The following is a 20,982-nucleotide window of genomic DNA, read 5'->3' as shown; positions in this document are numbered from 1 at the left end:
AGGTTCACCCATCGTTTTCTTTAACTCTGTTTCTTTAACTAACTAAACAAACAGCATAAACTACAACCACAAACACGGTGGGAAATTGAGGGAATGAAAAGAGAATGGTAACAATGAATGGGGTTGAAGAAACATATGCAAGCATACTTAAGATTTGAAGTGGAAGGCCAAAGCTGCCTCAGAGTAGGATGTTTGGAAATCAAGTTCAAGATGAATTTATGAGAGTTATGTGAAAATGAACTTTCTCTCTTTTTTCCAGTTCTGCTAGATGTGATCCAGTTCTGCAAGATTTGATCTAGTAAAAATTTCAAGGCCAGTATTTCCGTTTTACAATGGGTATAGTGAAGTAGTTAGAGGTGGGCAAAAATCAGGACTAGAAGGCAGATTAACAGAGCAAATGCACTGTCCCTTGAAGTACACATGCTTTTAAATAGTCACTTATCATAGCAATTTTGTAATAAAGGCAAAAATTCTTCCCTTTTCCTTGCATTTGGTTTTGATACATTGACAAATATGTGGTGAAAGACTCAAAGCTTCCTTAAGCATCAGAACAGTTCTGGTCTTTCTGATGAAGATTTAACCCAGAGGATGGAACCTAAACCTAAGGAATTACAGCTTTTGTCTTAAGACCATTAAGCACAGACTAGCACTGATCTTTCCTTATTGCAGCTATTTGCCAAGAATTACCACGTTTTATTCCATACTTGAGCCAAACACAGCTTAACACCTCACCCACTAACCATAGGCTAAGTGCTGTTTACTGCCAGCTACTACTGGTGAGGGTTACTGCCCATTGCTTATTTCCCATGCCATGCCAAGTAGCTCTTGCTTCTCCTCATATGCTTTTGAAGTGTCGATTTTTAACAGCATAGGAGGAATTTGGGGCACCCAGAGCAGAGCTGTACCTCTCTGATGCTCTGAATGTCAAGACAAGTGAGTGGTTTCTGTTGCCCCCTTTCAACTCACATACCTTAATTCCCTTCTTGCAGAAACCAAGGCTCAAAACAGAAAGCTGGGACCAATCAGTGCACCCCAATTTAGTTTCAGGCTCCACTGATCTTTCTGTTTCACTTCCCCATCATTTACACTGCACTACCAGTAAAAAGAAGTACATACAGCTCATCTCTGACATGTAGCTTCCAATGTGCTTTACAATGGTACCTTCCATGTTACAGATGGAAAAAGTGAGACTTGAATTTTATGTGCCCTGTGCTAAGGAAGCCTGGGATACTTTGTGGTCTACTGGACATCAGTCAAACAGACTTGCTGTACAAATTTTAAATGGGGTCTATAACATTTCTATGCCCCCAGTCAAGCTACAAATAAACTGAAAAGTATCAGTCAACAATTCAATAGAATTAGGTCAAAAGATATGATGCAAGGACAAGCCAAGTCGCATGTGAGCCCCCTACGTAAACTAAACCAAGCCCCATCCACCTTAAGACATAACTCCTTATTCAGGATAATAAATTCTTGAACTGCTGAAACCAGTGTTTGTTGAGCTGTCAACTTCAAACTGCCTGCATTCCTTGGGTTACTTATATTACTTTATTATTCTAGAACAAGATGTGGGTTTACAATGCCTACAGCACCTAGAAAAATACCAAAATAAGCCAAATGAAATCTTGGGCCCAATATATTTCATGTCAAAGTTCACCCTGGAATTAAGGGAGATGGAATTTCATCTGCATGGTTCAAGATGACTAGAGGGAAGCATTTACCTTTCCAAAACAGAGTTGAGAGTTTTGCACGGTGCCTATTTCCAATTCTCACTGCAAGGGCATGTTACTCAGACCACGTTTGCAAGGCTATGGAGACAAAATTAAAGTAGCCAGGAGGAATATACCTCTGCGTTTCTATGCCTCGCATGGTATACATGTTTTATATGGAAATGCAGCTTTATCTCAGTTTTCAAGCCATTTCTGCTTATGAAGCAATGTCATATACTTTAGCAAGTTATGAATATTCTTTTCAGCTCAAGTTGTTAAGAACCTCAAATTCTGTTAAAAAACCCAACCAAAACAAAAACCCTCTTAAAAATTTTGGCTTGTGTGACAAATTGTTTTGTGTTAAAAATTTCAGCTCTTGAAAAACCCACAACAAACAAATCTGTCATTGAATTTCACTCATGTCAAATGCTATACTTCAGTCTTGGTGGAGAAAAATCTTAATATAACATGGTTTGTTTGGGTTTTAGTCCCCCCACCCTCCCGAATTATTTGTCATCTATAGAAACAATACTGGGGAAGAACATAACTGTTTTTAAGGGTTTGTAAAACAACTGATTCCTGGTTTTCTAACATGGTGACAGCTCTGCCCAATCGATAACATTTGAAAAGAGTTTCTTGGTGGGAATGCTGATACAACTGTAGGTGCAAGAAAATGCATCTTTGCAATCTGAAATTGAGGTGCAAGAATAAACTAACAGTTAAGATGCCTGGTTATCCTACAGAACCACAGGTCCCGCCTGTCAGCTTTGTAACTATACCTTGCAAAGACAAAGGGAAAGTAGCGGCTATAGCAGCTGTCTCTAGCAAAAGCGAATTCTGCTTCTTGACTGAAAACCTATAAATAGATCTTTCCCCCCCAGCCCCCTTCTTTCTTCGAGGGAGAAATTCCACACATTTTGAAGATCCCATATGAACTATTTTAAACAATGTTATGAAATATGACATTTTAAAAGGTGCAAATTAATAGCACGAAAAGAAAATAATGGATACTGATAGCGGAGGCCTTTTTCTGTTATGGGTTTTGGTTGGTTTTGTTTTGTTTGGGCATTTTGTTTTTTGGGGTTTGTTTTTTTTTTTTTTTTAAACCAAGATTTCTTTAAAAGGGCAAGTAACATTCCCATGGAAGTAGCAGAAGCCCCCCTCCCTTTAAGGCACATAAAGCTAACCTAAACACTAGCAGGCATATTATAAACCATATAATTCTAATACTTCAGTCTTTTCAATTCCCAACATGTTGAACTCCATTATTTATAAAGAGCTAAGTAACAGGATATTCAGCAATTATGTGACAACTGAAAAAGCTTACCAAAAAGTAATAGTAAAGCACGAGTACTTACTAACGATGACACAATACAACAATTTTTGGACTTCTTATCGCTAACAGCCCAGACAAGTACTGCCTATACATTGTAAATTATTGTTTCCATCTATATGGACAATATAATGTAACCATGACTTTGAATATTAATGCATTTTTTACAGAAGCAAGTTAGCACCTTAACCTGACTCAACAGCAAGTTTTTTTGCTGTTTAATATACGCAAATATGCGGAGTAGTGTAAGAAATGTGTATGCGCTTATGCTGCATGTATACCAGTACACCACCTGCTAATCAAAATAATAATCCAGGAACATGCTACAGAAATACATCCACACTGTTTAAGTACTAAACATGAACTTCTGATTGGTCAGTATTAGATACAGCACATAAACAATCATCTAACTAACACTGCATTCTGAAATTTAGTAAGACTGTCTGACATAACCCTCAGCATCTCCTCAAATTTGTTAAGTTTCAGATGGGTTTTATCCTGTATTTATGCATCTTTAAGAAACAGGAAAGCAGATAGCACACTGGTATTTGAAAGCCAAGCACACGTTTGAAGTTAAATCTAGTACAAAAAAAAAAAAAAACCAAACAGAAAAACCTCACACACAAAAACCAAAATGCAAGGACTTCCACCTTCACTAAAATACAGTGCCAAAGCATTTTGCATTCCAAAATCTCCAGTTTCATAAAAACTTAAGATTACACCATCAGGAAGGGTTTGATTTCTGCACTGCAACACTGAGACCCATGCTTGTTTTCTTTCTAGGCTGAAACGCTGAGCCTTTAGTGTTGCCTTAATTTTAACAACTTCAATCTTCAGTTAAACAAAAAAAAAAAAAAAAAGGCAAAACAACTAAGCAAGCAAAACAAGCCAAAACAAAAAATTAATTGAGATTTAGTACCACCAATGCCTGCCTGCTAAAACTGCTAATGAGATTCCAGGAAGTCACCAGTCCTTCCAAATACTGGCCAGAGAACAAAGACTAGCACAGACTTGTATTCAATGTGTTACCACCAGCATCAAGTATTTCTCAACTCAATTTCTAATAAGCTGTAACTTTAACCGGATGTTAACCAGGTATCCTGATAACAGTATGCCAAAATGCATTTACTCAAGTTTTTAATACTAATCTATTACTAAAAGGTATATCTAAAATGCTTCCAACATTCCATCCATTCTCACATTGCTTTAATTTATAATTTCAACTAATTTATATAAGCCATAAAACTACTTGACTCTAAAACTTTACCAGTTTGTATACAAGGAACACAGAAAATAGGAATACCCGAGTGAGCTGAGTGCCACATCCACCTGAAAAACTGGACTGACTATGCATGATTATTTTAATTCAAGACAGCAACTTTGCTTCTTTGGTCTGCCTTCACTCAAGGTGTGTAAAACCACAGCAAGCAACTTCCCAACATCATCAATAAAACATCATGTAACAAACCCGATTCCTGTTGACGGATTCAATCAATCCCTTTGATATCTGTTTAAAGTAAGTAAAAAGGGGAGTGTGAGAGAGGTTGTAGGTGCGAGGAAAAGAGGGTTTATTTAGTTCCTTTTGCTCAACAACTTCGTAATCCATTTGCTGCTTTCCTTTCCCATCTCTCACCCCTCCGCGTTGCTTAGCTGGAAACTGGGCTGCAAGAATGTGGAGAGTGTAAACAGCCTTTTATTGTCCAAAAGGATAGGAGTGTGAAAGCAATGGGTGCCTTATCGCAGGACTGCAGCTCGCTACTTCATTGCTGTGATAAAGCGCTGAAGCAAAAAACATTACACGACAAGCACAATCCGAAACCGGATTAGAATTTGACATAAGCTTCCTCAAAAACTAATCAATCAACTCACACTGTAATATTAGACTCCAGTTCTTAAGGAGGCTGTTTAATCCCGTCAAGGTTTATTACACACTCCCTACTGACTACAGTGACAAACTTTCAGATACTTTCAGACGGGAAAGAGAGGCACAACTTTCGCAGCACGAAGCGGAGGGGACAGAAAACAAAGCTTCCCTCCGCCCTTAGGTAACTTAGAGGTAACATTTTAAAAACACTCCTTAAAGTGAAGATTGCCGAACCTGTTTGCAAACACAGGTTCTCGTCTTTCTAAACCTCTCCCAGCGCGCTACCACGAGCACTAGGACCATTTTTCTACCACTGACACTCCACAACCCAGCAGTTTCTGGCTCAGGGAGAAGCTGGCCTCCGCGTTCCCGACTCCAGCCGCGCACCTCGCTGTCCTTCCCTCCCCTACACAGCGCCGGGGTCCCAACTTTACATTTCACCCCCGCGTCAGTCCCAAATGCCCCGCCGCACGGAACATGTAGCGCAATACAGGCGTGTGCTACAGTCCAGGGTAAAAATTAGCAGCCCCCCCTGCCCGCGCCGCCGCAAGCCGAAGCTAACAGGGCAGCTTCCGAAGCGCGGGTGACTCGACCTCCGCAGCCCGTTTTGTCATCCCCACGAGCAGAGACACCTGAGCCCAGCAGAAAACTTTTCCGGAGCAAGCAGCTCCGGGCGGTACTCGGCACCCGCCCGCCTGCCGTGCCCAGCCTCGCGCTGGCGCCCGGCGCATCCCGCCTGCCGGAGCCGCTCTTTACCTGCGTGCCCCACCACCCCAAACAAGCCCGCCGAGAGACAAACACTTAATACGTGTATGTATATATACACCCATATTAAAAGAAAGCCATAAGAATAGGTGTCGTGCTGTGGGAGGCTGCCCGCTGGCGCGGTGCGCGCTGCCCGGAGCCAGCTCTGTCTTTGCCTTCAGAGTAGACCGCGTCTGCCGCTCACACCAGCGGGAAAGGAGCCATTTCCCCCTAAGTCCTGCGGCGGGCACCGGAGAGAGACCGCGGGGAAGGACACTTACGAGCTGGAGGACGCCCTGGACCACGACGAGGGGCAGGGGCCGCAGGTGCACCATCCTGGCTGCCTGTCTAAGAGGCGACTCCCTCCGCACGGGTCTCGCACATCTCCGCTGCGGGGAGCGGGGGGGCCGGGCTGAGCGCAGGGACACGCCGCCCCGCGTGTCCCCCCTCACGGGGCGCTGGCAGGCAGCGGCGAGACCCCGGCACTGCTACGCCGCTCCGCGCGGCGCCGCTCAGCTCCGCGGCCGGCCATAGCGGGCAGGAGGCGGCAAAAAGGAGGCGGGGGGCGGCGGCGGCGACGCGGCCCAGCCGGGCTGCTCGGCACCCCCTGCGGGGCGGAGGGGAAACCCCTCACAGCCCAGCGCGGATCGGCGGCGCGACGGACTGCCAGCGGCGCGAGCCCGCCGCCCTGCTGCCTGCCGTGGTGCTGCCGGGAGGAAGTAGCCACCCGGCCAAACTGAAGCTGAGGCGAACCACAGCGGGGGATACAGAGCGAAAGCAATACCCCCGCCGGGCGCCGAGGAAACCCTCTTGCCCCGGGTGGGGCGCCCCTCACGGAAAGTTTAAAGGCGTGGCGGCCCCTCCTCCGCCCGCAGCCGCCGGCCGGCCCAGAGGGCAATGGCGGCCTGCGGGGTTAGAGCCCGGCTTTAACGGCAGTGAAGCGCTCCCGGTGCTGCCCTCTCCTCAGGGAGCCGTCGCTGCCCGGCCCTGCCGCCGGTCTCATGCTCTGGTACGAAAGGAGAGACAGGTGAAGAATATGACTTAACGTGTCCCTTTCCCAGTTGTGCTTTTATAGGGAAACTGCTGTCGCCGTTCTGTTCCCCAAGGGTCGGTCTGCTCTCCCACCCCCGGCACCCGCACGCTGTGGTCCTTACAGGGAAACTCAATGGGTTTCTTCTCCCCAGCTGTGAGGGAGGAGGCTTAGTGGGACGGGGGCGCGGGGTCCGGATGCGCCCCTCGGCCTGCCCGGGGGCACCACATGTCTGTGCCCTTGAGAGGTCCCAGGTTCAGTGTCAAGTTCAGGTGGGCTCCTTGTGCGGGGCTTGAGCTGTGCAGGGCAGTGGGTTGGAGCAGGGCTGCTGGAGACAAGGGGCATGCTGCACCTGGTAAATGGCATCCAAGTGCGCTGGGAGCCCTAAGGCTTCAGGATCTGGCTTCAAAGAAGTCGCTCTGGGGTTATATCCATTTAATAACATAAATTAGTGAACATATTGTGGACCTGCTTTTGAGATGGGCATAAGCAGCCTGAAGATTTCATTCCTGTGCTGTCATGCTGCAGGAGAGACCACTTTGTAATGCAGTAGCCTTGAAAGGGGAGATAGAGTTCTGAGAGCAGGAGGCCAGGACCTGACGGAAAGCAGCCATGTTAAGCACACATGCCTAGAGCCAGAGCGGTAGCACCGCAACAGATATACCTATATCTAGTCTGGCAGTGGTGGTGGTTGTTGGTCGGTAATGCGCATGGAAAGTGATACACAAGCTCTCTGCCACTCAAGTGAACTTAGTGGCATCAGTTTCCAAACCCTGCATCTCATTTGCAGATTAGTTTCCTCTTAATTCTTGGTTTCTCTGTCTCATTTTACTAGGTCTGTGTTCAGGTTACATTTTGGCTACCTTTGTATTTTCAACCACTAGAATCCTTGCCAGGGGAGACAGCTTTGTAAGACCTTTCACTGCGCTGGTGAGCAGCCATGATTTTACCAGATAGTGACTGTGGTTATTTAGCTGTTACACCCCACTGGTTCCTGTCCTAGCTCTGCTGCTAGGTGTCCTGAAAAACACATCGTGTGGATGTGATTGAGCCACAAACTGTGTTCTCTCATTTGGGTTCAGAAAAGATGTTTGATCTATAGCAAAGGAAAACACATATAAACTCAACAACTCTAAAATGGGCTCATTTGCAGCAGATTCAGAGATTCAGAGGAAAGCAGAAACTGTTAATCACTGAGTCAGAAGTTCATAAAAAGTTTTTTTAAAAGTGTTTATTTTAGTGTTCATCAACCCGTTATGCTACCATTTGATTTTTTTTTTTAGTATGATCATCATAAGATGTATTAGGATTTTCCTCATAGAATTTAAATCTAAAAGATGTCTTCACATCCTGGATGGAAAATAGTTAAATGCTACCAAGCATATGCTTAGTGTAAAAAATAAATAAATAAATATATATATTTTCTATGGTACAGAAATTATGTATTTGCATGTGTGACCCAGTTATTGGTCTAACTGTAAGAAAGCACTCTATTGAGCTGACCAAAGCTGTTATATTGAGCACGCTGTGCAGGGATGAGCCATGTAGGTATGAGTTTACCTTGTGCCAGGCTCGTACGGCAATAGTGGTCGGGTCTCGGATCCTCATAGTAAATGGAAACATCTTGAGTGCTATCTACTGCTCACAGGTGGTACTGCCTGCAAGTGCAGAGTGAAGATTTTATTTCCTCATGACGAATTGCATTATACAGCTGGGTGAAAAGACTGTTATGCAATTAGTTAGAATTAGGAAGACTAAATTCGGATGAAGTACTTAGATAAATCTTTCTTCAAATGGAAAGCTGTGCTCTATAAATTTAGGGAAGGTCGAATTTCTATAACTGGCTTTTATTGGAACAATGGTGTTTAAACTAAAATACTGTACTATCCTATTAAATACCAACAGACTCCATTTAAATGACATTAACTTTGTCACACAAGCTATCAGAAGCTGGCCTTAAACCATACTTTTTCCAGATTAACTATCAGGAAATATTTGTTAAGCACTTTGAAGATGAAAAGCACTGTGCACAATAAGTGATTATTGTTATTTGTATTACTTCCCAGAAAAGTGATGGTAGGGTTGGTTAAGATCAGAATGTAAGGCCTGAGCTTTGTGTTTCCCCGCTTTGGCACGTTAGCATGATCTTCAGATGTCATTTAAATGGGGAAAGAAAATTTTTCTGGTCTAATTTTAGGGCACAGTAGCAAATAGTTGGTTCATTTCAGGAAATAACAGTTGTATATGGCAGGAAGTAATACTTATCTCTCTAGCAATGGATTCATGAGCCAGCTGTGGAAAAACTAGGAACTCGGGGTCCTACTAAACCATCTCTGCTGCTACAAGACAAAGAAAAATATCTGATTAATAATGATCTCTGATGCTTGTGCATAAAGTTAATAGTAATTTTTATTCCTTTATCAAGGAATTTAGAAGCACAGGCAAGTAAAACCTGTAGCTAGAATCAAACCCATCTGTCAGTCAACCTCAATTTAATTCTCAAATCTCATTCCTCTGAGTTAACTTAAAACACTGACATCAACTTCTGCTTTTCTTAGTCCCAGGACTCTTCACTCTCTTTCCAAATATTAGAAATGGTGGACTGGGAAGAGCAGCTGGTGTCACTCAGTCTGTCTCTCTAGAGTGCAGGCAGTGAAGTGTTGGTTCTTTTTGGAAACTCGTCAGGATCTGTCTTTAAATTAGCTAGTCAGGAGTGGGGGGAATCCCACGCTGCATAAGGAAGCCGTTCCAAAAATTCACTCCTGGCATTTGAAAACCTTCTAACTTCTAGTTTCCAGATTTACTGTATTTGATACGTGGTTTTATACACTCTTGTTCTTTTATAGTCACTGCTTTATCTTGGTGAGCTCTTCTTCCTCCTTCTGACAATGTGTAGCCCCAAAAATTTAGAAGGTACAGATCCCCCTCCCCCAGGAGGCAGTCTCTCTCAGGCAATAGCTCTGCATTTCCTGTGTTAGTCTAGTAAAGCTTCTATTTTATCTCTTCCCATTAGAATTAATCTATTTTGAATGTGGGTACATGTTCAAATTTAGATGTTAGTAGTCTTGTGGAACATCATGAATACCTATCTCTGTTGGAAATATGTTCTCTGAAACATGGTGTTACTGTATTTCCCTTTTCAAGAATATGTAACAATTATATTTTCTCTTTATTGTTCTGGTTGTTCCAACATGTTATCCAGATCCTTCACACTACTGACTGCCTATTGTGTGTGTGTCAGCAGCACATTTCAGTAGCAAGGTCCTAAATCTATGCTGGAATTGCGAATTAATTTATTTAATAGTAGTGGTCCCAAGATCAGTCTTTGGTGAATTGTATTAGTTATTTCCTTCCAGACCCTGAGTGCAACCTGTTAAACCATACATTACCCTCTTCACAGCCTTTTCCTAATCACCTTCTTCAGCCTATCTAATTTTTTCCCACATGACATCCAGTCATGTTTTGATTGAAGGCCTGCTAGATGACTCTATTTATTTGCCTAGAAAATTAGCAACCCAATCAAAGGCAGGTAATGAAATATTCATTATCCTGGAAATAATCTGTACCTTTCTGTATTAAATAAACACACCAAAACGAGCCCAAACAAAAACCAAACAAATTTATCCCATTTTCTGGCTCAAACGGAGATTGCCTTCCCACTGGAATTTTCTATCAAATCAGTTAATTAGAGTTACACACAGTCTTTTCCTCAGTGCAGCTAGTATTCTGGGTTTCTCTGTAGTGTAGTGTTCTCCAAACAGAGAATAATAGTCTGCTATTGCTTTTTACTACTCCTGCTTTAACTGAGGTAGTGAATCTGTGCTGTAGCACTGACAAACTTCAGTTCAGATCCTTAAAGAAGTTTGTTACAAATTTAGATTTAAACCTTGGTTTTAGAAGTCCATGAGGGACTGCTGTATTACAGAATCATAGAATAGTTAGGGTTGGAAAGGACCTTAAGATCACCTAGTTCCAAACCCCTGCCATGGGCAGGGACACCTCACACTAAACTATGCCACCTTTAATTTGATTTTTGATCCTGAAACCTATTTGAAAGAGAGATTAGTCACCAGTACTTACTAGCTCCTTTTGAGTTCCTAGAATTCAAATATATTCAGAAGTTTAAAAATCCAAGCAAGTAAAGTATAACAGTGTACCAGATCTGTGAGTAGATACAAAGGGACATCCAGATCTAATTCTATGGACAAATACAACCTTTTGATAAAGCAAAATTTTTAGTAGACATGCTGGTGACCCTGGAAGAGGATTGTTGAGAGCAGGTCACTAATTACAACTGAGAGGTGTGCAGTCGTGGTAACCAATACATTTTAAATATTTTTATGAGTATGAATTAATAAATAAAAATTGACATTGGTGAATCAGCAATTATCAAAGTCTAATGCCAGGCAAAATACTGAAGAAACTGATACAACAGAACCTAGAAAGTCATTTGGTGTCCGATGTGCCTGCTTTTACAAAGACTAGACCAAACTTAACATTCCAGTAGTGTTTATTTTTGAGGTTTTCTTATGATTGCATCTATTCCCATTAATAATAATATTTTATCATGGGAGGAAAAATTTGCATAATTCCAGCTGTAATAGTCACAAGTAATGTATGTTGTGTGGTGTGTTTTTGCTTTATTTTAATGATGCAATTATTTATTTATTTTGTTTTGTGAATCAAATGGGGTTTTTTTGATGATGAGTAGTTCCCATTCAGGGAAGTGCTGCAGCCTGCATTGAAGTCCTTTTCAGGAAAGCGTTTCTGCATCTGCCCAACTTCATTGACTTTAGTCATCTATAAACATCTTCAGCAGAGAAATTTTCTTGAACTGGAGCCATATGAGTAACGGCGTCAGATGAAGCAAATTGCCTACTTAATATGCTGTATTCCTCACAATATTTTTACATGCTTCTATGTCAAAGTGTTGGGGATACTCTAGGCATAGATTAATTCTGATTTATGGCAGTGCTTTACACTTGGTAGAAAGTTAAACTTGCTTAAATTCTTAGTGTTTTTTATTTTAAAATCTAGATGTATTATGATTTAGTAGAATAGTTAAACTTCCAAAATTTAAAAACTATGGCTAAACATGTCAAAACAAGAACATGGAAAAGATTTTGGAAGATACAATGAAAAAAAGTAATGAGGAAAATTCTGCTTTGAAGAAGAATGAGTTATCTGTAACTGAGTAACAAGAGCTATGAAACAAAATTTGGTTTACAAGTCATACTAGCTAGCGTTATTGCAATACTAAATATTTACATAGAGCAATCATAGCATTTAAGGGCAGAATGTCCCTGAATTAATACTCTCAGGTGTTCTTTTTTCTCACTTTCAGAATTTTTAGTACATTTTCTTCCTCATAGATGGATATAGTATTTTATCGGTTAATTTCTTGCAAAGGAATAGTTGATCATTTAGAATGGACCCTTGTGTGAGATTCATGTATGTGTTGGCTACTCTGCTTACTTTAGCTCTAAGGTTCTAAGTTCTATAATTGTTTTCTATTTGAAGATTTTTTTGAGGGATTTTAATTTTTTTCCTGTTTTCCCCCTAGAATATGAATAAACCATATCAGCACACCTGTACTTGTGGATAATGTTTGATCCAGGAAACAAAAGAAGCAAATCTGCATTATGAAAAAAATACTTGCTGTGTAATTCTGCTAAAAAAAATTCCAGTGTAATATTATGAACAAAAAAAAAAAAGTCACAGTTGTGCTAAAATGATGACTGTGACTGGAGAGATTAGAATTTGTTACTGCATTCATTTAGTATTGGGGGAAAAAATGTTCAGTGAGCGCTTCCAAATCCACTTCACTTTCATTTCTAAGTCATAATCTCTTATATAAAAAGATGCAATTTTTTTACTGTCAACTTTTGCATGAGGAGTGATAAGAAAATATCTATATAGAACATTCACAATTACTAAGTATCAAGGTGAATTATGCCTAGTTCTAAATGAGAACACAAAAATAATACTTTTCATGTTTTTTAGAGTTTTGGCAAGTCAGGGATATAAATAGCTTAAAGAGATAACATGCCCAAGTGAACTTTTTAAAAAATGGAGATAAACGTATCTTTGTCTTCCTTAAAGAGGTCCCATGTGTTTTTTAAAAAGATCATTTTTCTGACCAAATTGGCCAAATGGGTATATCTTTATTTATAACGTTCCACACTTAGGCAGGGGTGGGGACGCTCTGCGTCTGTTTTCCCATTATCAGCAATTGTCAGATTGTATTACTCTTTTTCTTTTTTTTTTTTTTTTTTATCTTTTCATTCTGAATCTAACCAAGCTAGACTGTAGCACATGTCCCAGTGGCCTTTGGTACCTCATGAGATAAAGATCTTCATAAACCAGCCAGAACATGCATTACATTATCAGAACAATTCTAGCAGATTGACAAATAATGCAAGCTCTTTGGCTAAGTACACAAATCAGTTGGTTTTGAAAATTAACACGCATCCTTTGTTTCCTTTATCATCTTCTACAATGCCAAAGCAAATATTCACAAAACATTTTTATATCTGAGGGAAACAGGGAATTTTTCAAGCTTTCCTTGTGTCATGCTACTTGGAAAGAGTTTGTGTTTCCCTCTTCTATAAGCTTGTCATTAGACAGCTGAGGTGGAGAGTAAGCACAATTCCTTCCACTGATTTCCTGTACTACCTGCCACAGTTACAAGATAAAAGAATTGCAGCCTGTAATGTGAGCCCTGCTGTTGTTAAGTGTGATATAGGTGGTGTAGACCATTGCAGCCTGTAGTTACTCATTCCCCAGTGAGTTCAAACTTCTACATGTATCTTCATCCTGCTTCATAAAAGTTTCCTTTGACATTCAGTATAAAATTTTGTGACTTAAATAAGGTAAAACCCCCTCCATTTAACATCCTAAACATCTAAATTCACATTTTTTTTTTCACTCTGAAGGTAATTGTGTACACCACCTTTTTTCAGCACTGAAAACAGCATCCCTCTTTTTTTAATTTTTCCTATAGTTCCTTTCCTGTGTTTCAAATATCTGCTTCTTTTTCAAGCACTATAGCCCCTGGAGCAAGCAGCATCAGCCTGCTCATTCAGAGGAGTGAATTACTTTGAGAAGGGCAGTTCAGAAGCAGGGAAAATAGACCCAAACCTCTTATTTTTGTTTAGGATCCAGACCAGAACCACGGAAGCACTTTGGATGAAGTTATGTTTTGATGCTCTGGAGAAACAACTTCTCTATATGCATAAAAAGAGAAAGAAAGGCAGACTTTGATTTCCAGCACAGTTATTTTAAGAGAACTGGCAAAGCCTGCTGCAAAGTTGCTCAGTTTGTTCAGCATTAGAATAAGTCAGAGGGCCTAAGGAATCTCACTGAAATAAGGTAGTTTATTTAGTTTATTTTGTTGCATTTTGTTTTTCATTTGTGGGGTTTTGTTTGAAAATACCTGTGACCTCTGGAAACCAGGTGCTTGAAATTCAGACAAATGTGTGGAAAAAGAGGCCTCACTGGGAGAAACTGTTGGACCAGAAGTCCAGGGCACAGCCGGGGGTTTACGATTGAGTTTGCCATATATTCCCATCAGTGCTATTTAACTTTGCTCTGAAAAACCTGTCTCAATAAGGGCAAGCTGTCTAAAAATGGTATACCAGCTGACTTATATAAGGACAGCAGCAATAATTTATGAATGACCTATTAACATTTTCTATATAATGTCACACTGCAGTTTGTTCTGTGTTGGCGTCCAATTTTACTCTGCCATCCAGTTCAGGGGATAACTGCATGAAAATTGAAATGCAGTAGTAAATGTTACAGTACCTGTGGGAGATCTGGAACAGACTAAGATTCCCCTGTTCTAGTCTGGAAGCAATTCGTCTACAATGGTTACAGGAGTCTAAAATTGCATCTTCTGGTATCGTCAATATCATCTCATTTGATGCTGCTGGACTGAATAGGAGACATCATCCTTCTGTTCATAGGGAGACAAAGCTGTAAACCTAGTGTGACCGGAAGATGAGGAATGGAGTGTTCCTGCTGGTGACTCAGAAGAGGTTTTCTTTCACTCACAGCAGAAAGAGGCATATATATGTCTTGTTACATTCATTTTTATCCACCAGGTCTTTGACAAAGCTATCACAGTCTCATTTTTCTTGCTTGGAGAATTCTGACAATTTTTCATGGTTGTAAGACTAAGTTGAAAAGACCCATGAAAGCTTTTGCCATCTTTAAAAGTTGCAGAATTAGAGCAATAAAGATTTGACAGATTAATTTTTCTGAGAGTGGAATCAGGAGGAAGAAGGAAAGAAAATGCCCAGATGTATGAGAAAAGCTGGGTTTCTCAAGTCAGAAGACATTCTTCAAAAGCATTACCAAAATTAAAACCCATAACAGCCTTCTTTGATCTGATGATTAGTGGAGGCAAGTACTACTTCTGTAACTTTTCAATCAGCAAATACCATCAATAAAGTAATGAATCGAGGGAAATATGCTTTGTAGGATTAAATATTTCATAAAAAGATATCTGGGGATTTTGTGCAGTCGTATAGTTCCCTCTTTATTCTCAGATCACATAAAGCATGTTGGAGCCAGATTGTGAGTAAGTGTAGCGAGTAGAAATTTTCAGTAGTCTGCTCACTACTGAAAGGCCTACAGCTCAACATTCATTTTAGGATTTAGGAGTCAAACCCATTAGCGCTGCTTCCAGTCATTTCAAAGCAACAGTGGACGTAAGTTCAGGCAGGTGGTATTTGACATATATAGACTCTTTCAAAGTTACTTCAGAGAGCTTTTAAATTACCAGAAATTTTTGTTTAGTGATTGTAATTTCCACATGCTTACAGCATTTGTAACAGTTTTCTAGAAACATACACCATAGCTTATTTTCTAGAAACATACACCATAGCTTATTTTCTAGGACAACCAATACGCAAGATTAAATTTATTGATACTGGTGCTTAATGCAATGTGTTTGGCAACTGTGAGGAGTGGAAAGACATTGGAACATTAAAAAAGAAAGTGAGTTGTAAGTGAGAAGGCTTATGTTTGCTGTATTTATCATTTTTCCTTCTCTTCACAGCAGTTGGAGGGGATTTGAAACTGCTTAACTACTCTTATTACAAGCTTCTGTTAGCAGCCCTGTGTGTGAGTGGGAATTGTCCAAGTGCGGACTCGTGCCTATGGCAAATGCTCTAGTTCAGCAGCTTCTGACTCGTTGACCTGAGGTTAATGTATTTCTTTTCAGGGATCAAGAAGAATAAGGAAAAATATGCCAATTGTAAGTTGGTTTACATTTACAGTGTTGGAATATTTGAACATTTTAATGGGCCTGCTAACTGAGAAAAGAAAGAAAACAATGGTTTAGCTATTCAGCTTAATAAAGCAGTTACCATGTGATTATGTGGTAAGATAGAAATTTTTTCATCTCACAAGACAGAGTGCCATGTGAGGCTGTTATCCATTTGTTTCTCCCTATGTTTTTCCTGCAGTGTCACATCTGGTACATGTTGCATAGGCTGGTTATACATAGCAGTCTTTCCTACGCTGATGCATTCCCAGAGAGTGCAGGTTCTTATCCATGAGGACAGACAGCGGTTTATCCTTCAGTTGCTCATCAGGACAGAGATTGCTAGCTAGTGCCTCTTTTCCTTCCATTTGTGACTGCCTAATGAGACTCAAAATATGATCAGTCACTCTGTGGTATGTGTTCAGTATCAAAAGAAAATCACTGACTGTAGGGAGGAGGTCATTCAGCATTGCCACTAACAGCTTTTGAGATTTCTGCATTAAAACCCAAACCAAACATTATAGGCACTGAGCCATCTGCAGGCATAAGTGGGCTTATTGCTGCTTAACTTCTTAGCACAAATGAAGAGGTCTGTTATGTACTTCTGTCTGCTTTTGTGTGATCAGTGCGCCTAAACAATGAATCCTCTGCTGCTATCACCGCTGTGTCAGAGTTGAATGAGATGCAAAGAGGTTCTTTGTTAAGTGTGTGTTGTTGCTCTCTGCTCCCTCACATCAACATGATCTGACAATAAAAAGAGATGGCTCTTCCTAAGATAATGTCAAGTTTTTTTCCAGAACAGCCTGTCAGACCTGTAACTCTCCTTCCAGCAGTTCAGCTATCAGAGATCCAAGACTCAGCGTGCACAGTGTGCTTTTGTAACCCCAGCTTAGACTTTGGAGAAACGTGCTAAAAACCTGGTAGAAACCTGGTAGAAAGGTCTGTAAAAGCATACATAGAATAAAGCCATGCAAAACCAGGAAGGTGAAACTGCAGAGGTAAGTTTAGTGAGAAGGGCATAGTTGGCAGCTCAAGGATTCAAAAGATAAACATGGAATCCTCAGAAGAAGACAAGGAGACTGAGGGTGCCAACTCTGCAGCACTGACGACTGGCCTGTCCCAAGGACGAATAAAGAAAAGCCTCCTCACATGATTTGCCTGGCGCGCAAATGTTGGTTGATGTCATCTCTGGAGCACTAAGCTTCTCGACCATTGGATTGGTAGCTCATTATTCCTATCTATTATTTCTGTGTATTGGACAATAATGAGTTGGTTTGTACTTTTACGTGGTGTGTACCCTGCTTCCAGAATCTCTTTGCATGTTAGAAGTTGCCTAAAGTGACCCAGTGCAGGAGTGTTGCATACCCAAGAATTTGTCTGCAGGGGAAGCCACATCAGATCATGCCTTCGGTTTGCCTGATCATGGCTTATCCTTAGCTGATCGTGTGCCCACATCTTTCTTTCTCCTTTCCAATTCCTACTTCTCTTTCAGGATGTGGCCAGGTTATTAAGAAATTCTTCACACCTTTTGTACTAAAGTCTTTGAAGTTCAGCTGTAGTTTCATCAGTCAGAGCTTCACTCACACATCATAGCTGGTTTCTGTTTGCCTCTTTGCAATCTAGCTCTGATTTTTGTGACTTTGCTTCATTCCCAACACATTGGTGCATGCAAAGAAAGAACAAAAGGGACAGATACTTTATTTGGGACTTTCCTGGCAGTGTCAGAAGTTGTTTTATAAACAGTTAAGTGAAATAGTTTCATTAGGTACAGGAATTTACATATAGACAAGGGCTGTCTAATGCAGGCATTAGAAAATACACCATGGAAGACCGGATGAAAATCTGAGGCATTTTAGTTAACAGTAAAATTATGAAGGATTAAACAGAAGAGTGAATTATTTTCTTCTTAATGTGGAGCAGCTCTAAACTTCTGTCTATGAAAATGTTGATTATGTAGTACATAATGTGTGAAGTATGTAGAAACCTCCATCATCTTGCCACATAAACCCGATTTCCATCAATTTGTCAAAGTTAATGGTGGCCTGAGGCTTCTGTGTTTGTAACAGAGACTTTATCAGAACAGCACTCACTATGGAATCTGGTTGGAGTGATGAACCAAAGCCTACTTTATTGCCATAATCTTCCCCTGATGGTATTTGGCACAGCTGTGGAAGCTTGCTGAAGATGTGGTATGTAGTGTATGTTGTTAACCTAGACAAATTACAAAGACGGTGGAGCTAAGTGAGCAGTCTCATAATCTCTCTTGGGTGAAAAAAGCCCTAACAAAATACCAGCTTGCCTGAGAATTTCTGAGAACTTTTTTACAACATAAAACTGGTTTTGCTGGAGGTCTGAAGGCAGACTAGGAGATACAGGCACAGCAAGCTGCCAGAGAGCATTTTGTTCCAGATGGGTGTCCAAGACAAGACTAAATCCTTCTCAGACACTGAGTCAATCAAGAAGAATGGTACATGTGGTAGCTTGGAAAAGCCAAAGGCTAACACATCCAGATGAACATAGCCAAAATTAAGTATCCGGATTCTTTGTATTCACACACTTACCTAGAAATTAATTCTTTTTCTGATTTGCAGACCCTATTTTTACTTCCTAATAGTGGGGGTGGGGAGTGAGAATGTGGCTTCTTGTAAATTTTGATCTGTTGTTTTCTAACTGCATTTAGCTGCCAATTAACCTAAACATTTTGAACTATCTAGATCAGATATTATTAGCTGCAACTCAATTGCTGTTCTATTAGCTGAAAATGGCACAATTATCTTCTTGGCTCTGCTAAATTGTGGCTTGATTTCTTGCATGTTTCTATGTTCAGAACTACTTCCCATGCATGACTCAAACCTAAGCCAAATTCCACTTATTTTTAATGGTAACATAGCTTATCTATATTAAAAATAGATGTATATTGTTACATATTTTTACATATAGATGTCTCTTTATAGATAATCTCCCTGTAAATATGTATCTGTGAAGAATCTGCTGTTATGCAAGCTCATCTGCTCTGCTTTAAAAAATACTATACTACTATTAAACTTCTGCTGTGTTAGCTTTCTATAACACTGAATGTAATCTTTACATTTTTAACTCTACAGAACAACATGTTTCTGAAAGCAGGTAAATTAGAACTCCAGTTCTAGTGGAGCACATCTTACAATCTTTTTGTGTTGGGATATGTTACAACAGATGTTAAACTGGTCTATAATGTGAGGGGACAGAAAGCTGGCTTGTACCTTTAGGGACAGCTGGTGAATTCTGGCATGCCTGCTCATGCCCTATCCACAGTATTTAAATACATAATAACATTAGGTCCTAGTGCCACTCTTTCAGTCTTGTCTTTGTTAAACGCTACTTCAGAAAAGATTCCTCTCCCCCCAGTATTATGATACATCAAATTTATTAGATCCTGAAGAAATAAGGAGGAAACACTTGGAAAGAGAAGTCATGGGGAAATATAGATTAATGCTAAGATAATAAAGAATAGACAGGTCATAAAAAGAAATCAGAGGGTGAGAAGAGTATTTATCAAAGAGATACAGAATTGTTTCATCAGTTGTCATGCTGAATATAAACGTGTGCTCAGGACCTAAGAAACAATAGTTGCAAGTAGGATGTATTAGGGCAGAGTCTGAGGCTGGAGAAGTGGAAATCTGCTTGCCTGTGTTTATAGTATTAAGTTTATGCAGACCTTTTACTGCTATTAATCACTGTAATTGTTACCATTAAAACTGTCATTACCTTGGGGGTCCTTAAATCCTATCATCATTTTACTTCATTAATATACTTTGCAGTACAAAGGAGTTTTTCATCTTTCTTTTCACTTCAGCTCAAAGCACACCGAATTTCAAAGTCATATTGAATTTTGGACTTTTTGACATAGTCGTTTGCAGTAATTGTGTGGTGATGGTCCCCATGTATAAGCAGCTGGTTTCAACTTCTGCCCCTTGACAGGTGGACTTTTAGAGACTAAGAAAATCCAAGGAGCTGCAAGAAGAATCCTCAGGGAGCACATGCTCCTTCTGACAGGCACTGAGAGTCCTGGGGCAGCGGGAGCTGGGTAGAGAGCACCCTGATCTGGGTGCCTGGACCTGGGAAGCTTAGAGGGCCCTGTGGTTCTAGCACATGAACCAACCAGGAGCATAGGCTTCATGGCCAGTGTTTCCATCAATGCTGCACACTCCAGCTATCAGACCTCTGGCATGGGAGCCATGCAAACTGCCCGTACAAGCTCAAACCAAATAGGCTTGCTGCTTTAAAGCAATCTATATGCTTTCACACATTAGAAGGCCCTCCTGAGGCCTTGCTTTATTAAGATCAATTGTGTGTGATATGTTGTAGCATAAAAGCACTATTATTGTTTGACAGAATGGTTTTCTTTCACTACAGTGCTGAAGCAGCTGCTACTTGCAATGTGGATAAAGTGGAATTTTAGCTGCTTCTGAGGGACAGCAGGCTAACGAGATCATTTCAGGTAAGAAAAAAGCAGTAACAATCCCAAATAGATTCTTGTTTCCTTAACATTTATTTTGAAATGGCCAAGTCATTCTGGCTGTAGCATCAACATGACACAGGGGATGCATGAGCTGGTTGTTGATTCTTTGCACTTCTATAAAACTATCAGTCGAATGTACTGTTAAACTGCTATATTGTCAGAAAGTGAAAAGGATATATCCAGGCTCCGTTAATAGGAGTAGGGGAGAGAAGGCTGCCTATACACTGTGAAAACTCTGCTTTAAGTATCCACTGAACTTCCTAACCTAAAAGAATCACATCACATGAATTGAAATAAGCCTTGCATACAAGGGAGAGAAAAATACATTTTTGTTATGTTACCCACATAATCTAATGTAATTGCTTACTCTCAGGAGCAAAGGACAGATTGCAAGTACAAAAAACAAAGCTCGTTATCTAAACTCCATTGTGTTTTTGAAAATGCAAAGTTTTAGAGATTTAGAAATTAGAATGGCTGAAACCTATCTGCTACATATTTGATGGATTTTTTTCCTGTTAAAATTACCGTAT

At 40.5% G+C, this 20,982-nt stretch overlaps 1 protein-coding gene across 1 annotated transcript in view; it reads right to left on the bottom strand.

The window, feature by feature from the left end:
* Nucleotides 1–6,274, bottom strand: part of NXPH2 (neurexophilin 2) — a 43,002-nt gene extending 36,728 nt beyond the window's left edge. The window contains exon 1 of the mRNA XM_065672844.1: nt 5,932–6,274. Coding sequence (XP_065528916.1) covers nt 5,932–5,985 — 54 coding nt within the window. The 5' untranslated portion in view covers nt 5,986–6,274. The remainder of the gene's footprint in view (nt 1–5,931) is intronic.
* Nucleotides 6,275–20,982: the final 14,708 nt, after the last annotated feature.

Source organism: Lathamus discolor, chromosome 3 (assembly GCF_037157495.1).
Source record: "Lathamus discolor isolate bLatDis1 chromosome 3, bLatDis1.hap1, whole genome shotgun sequence".
NCBI lineage: Eukaryota > Metazoa > Chordata > Aves > Psittaciformes > Psittacidae > Lathamus > Lathamus discolor.
Note: the sequence above shows the minus strand (reverse complement) of the source record. Positions and strands in the feature narration are given on the sequence as shown.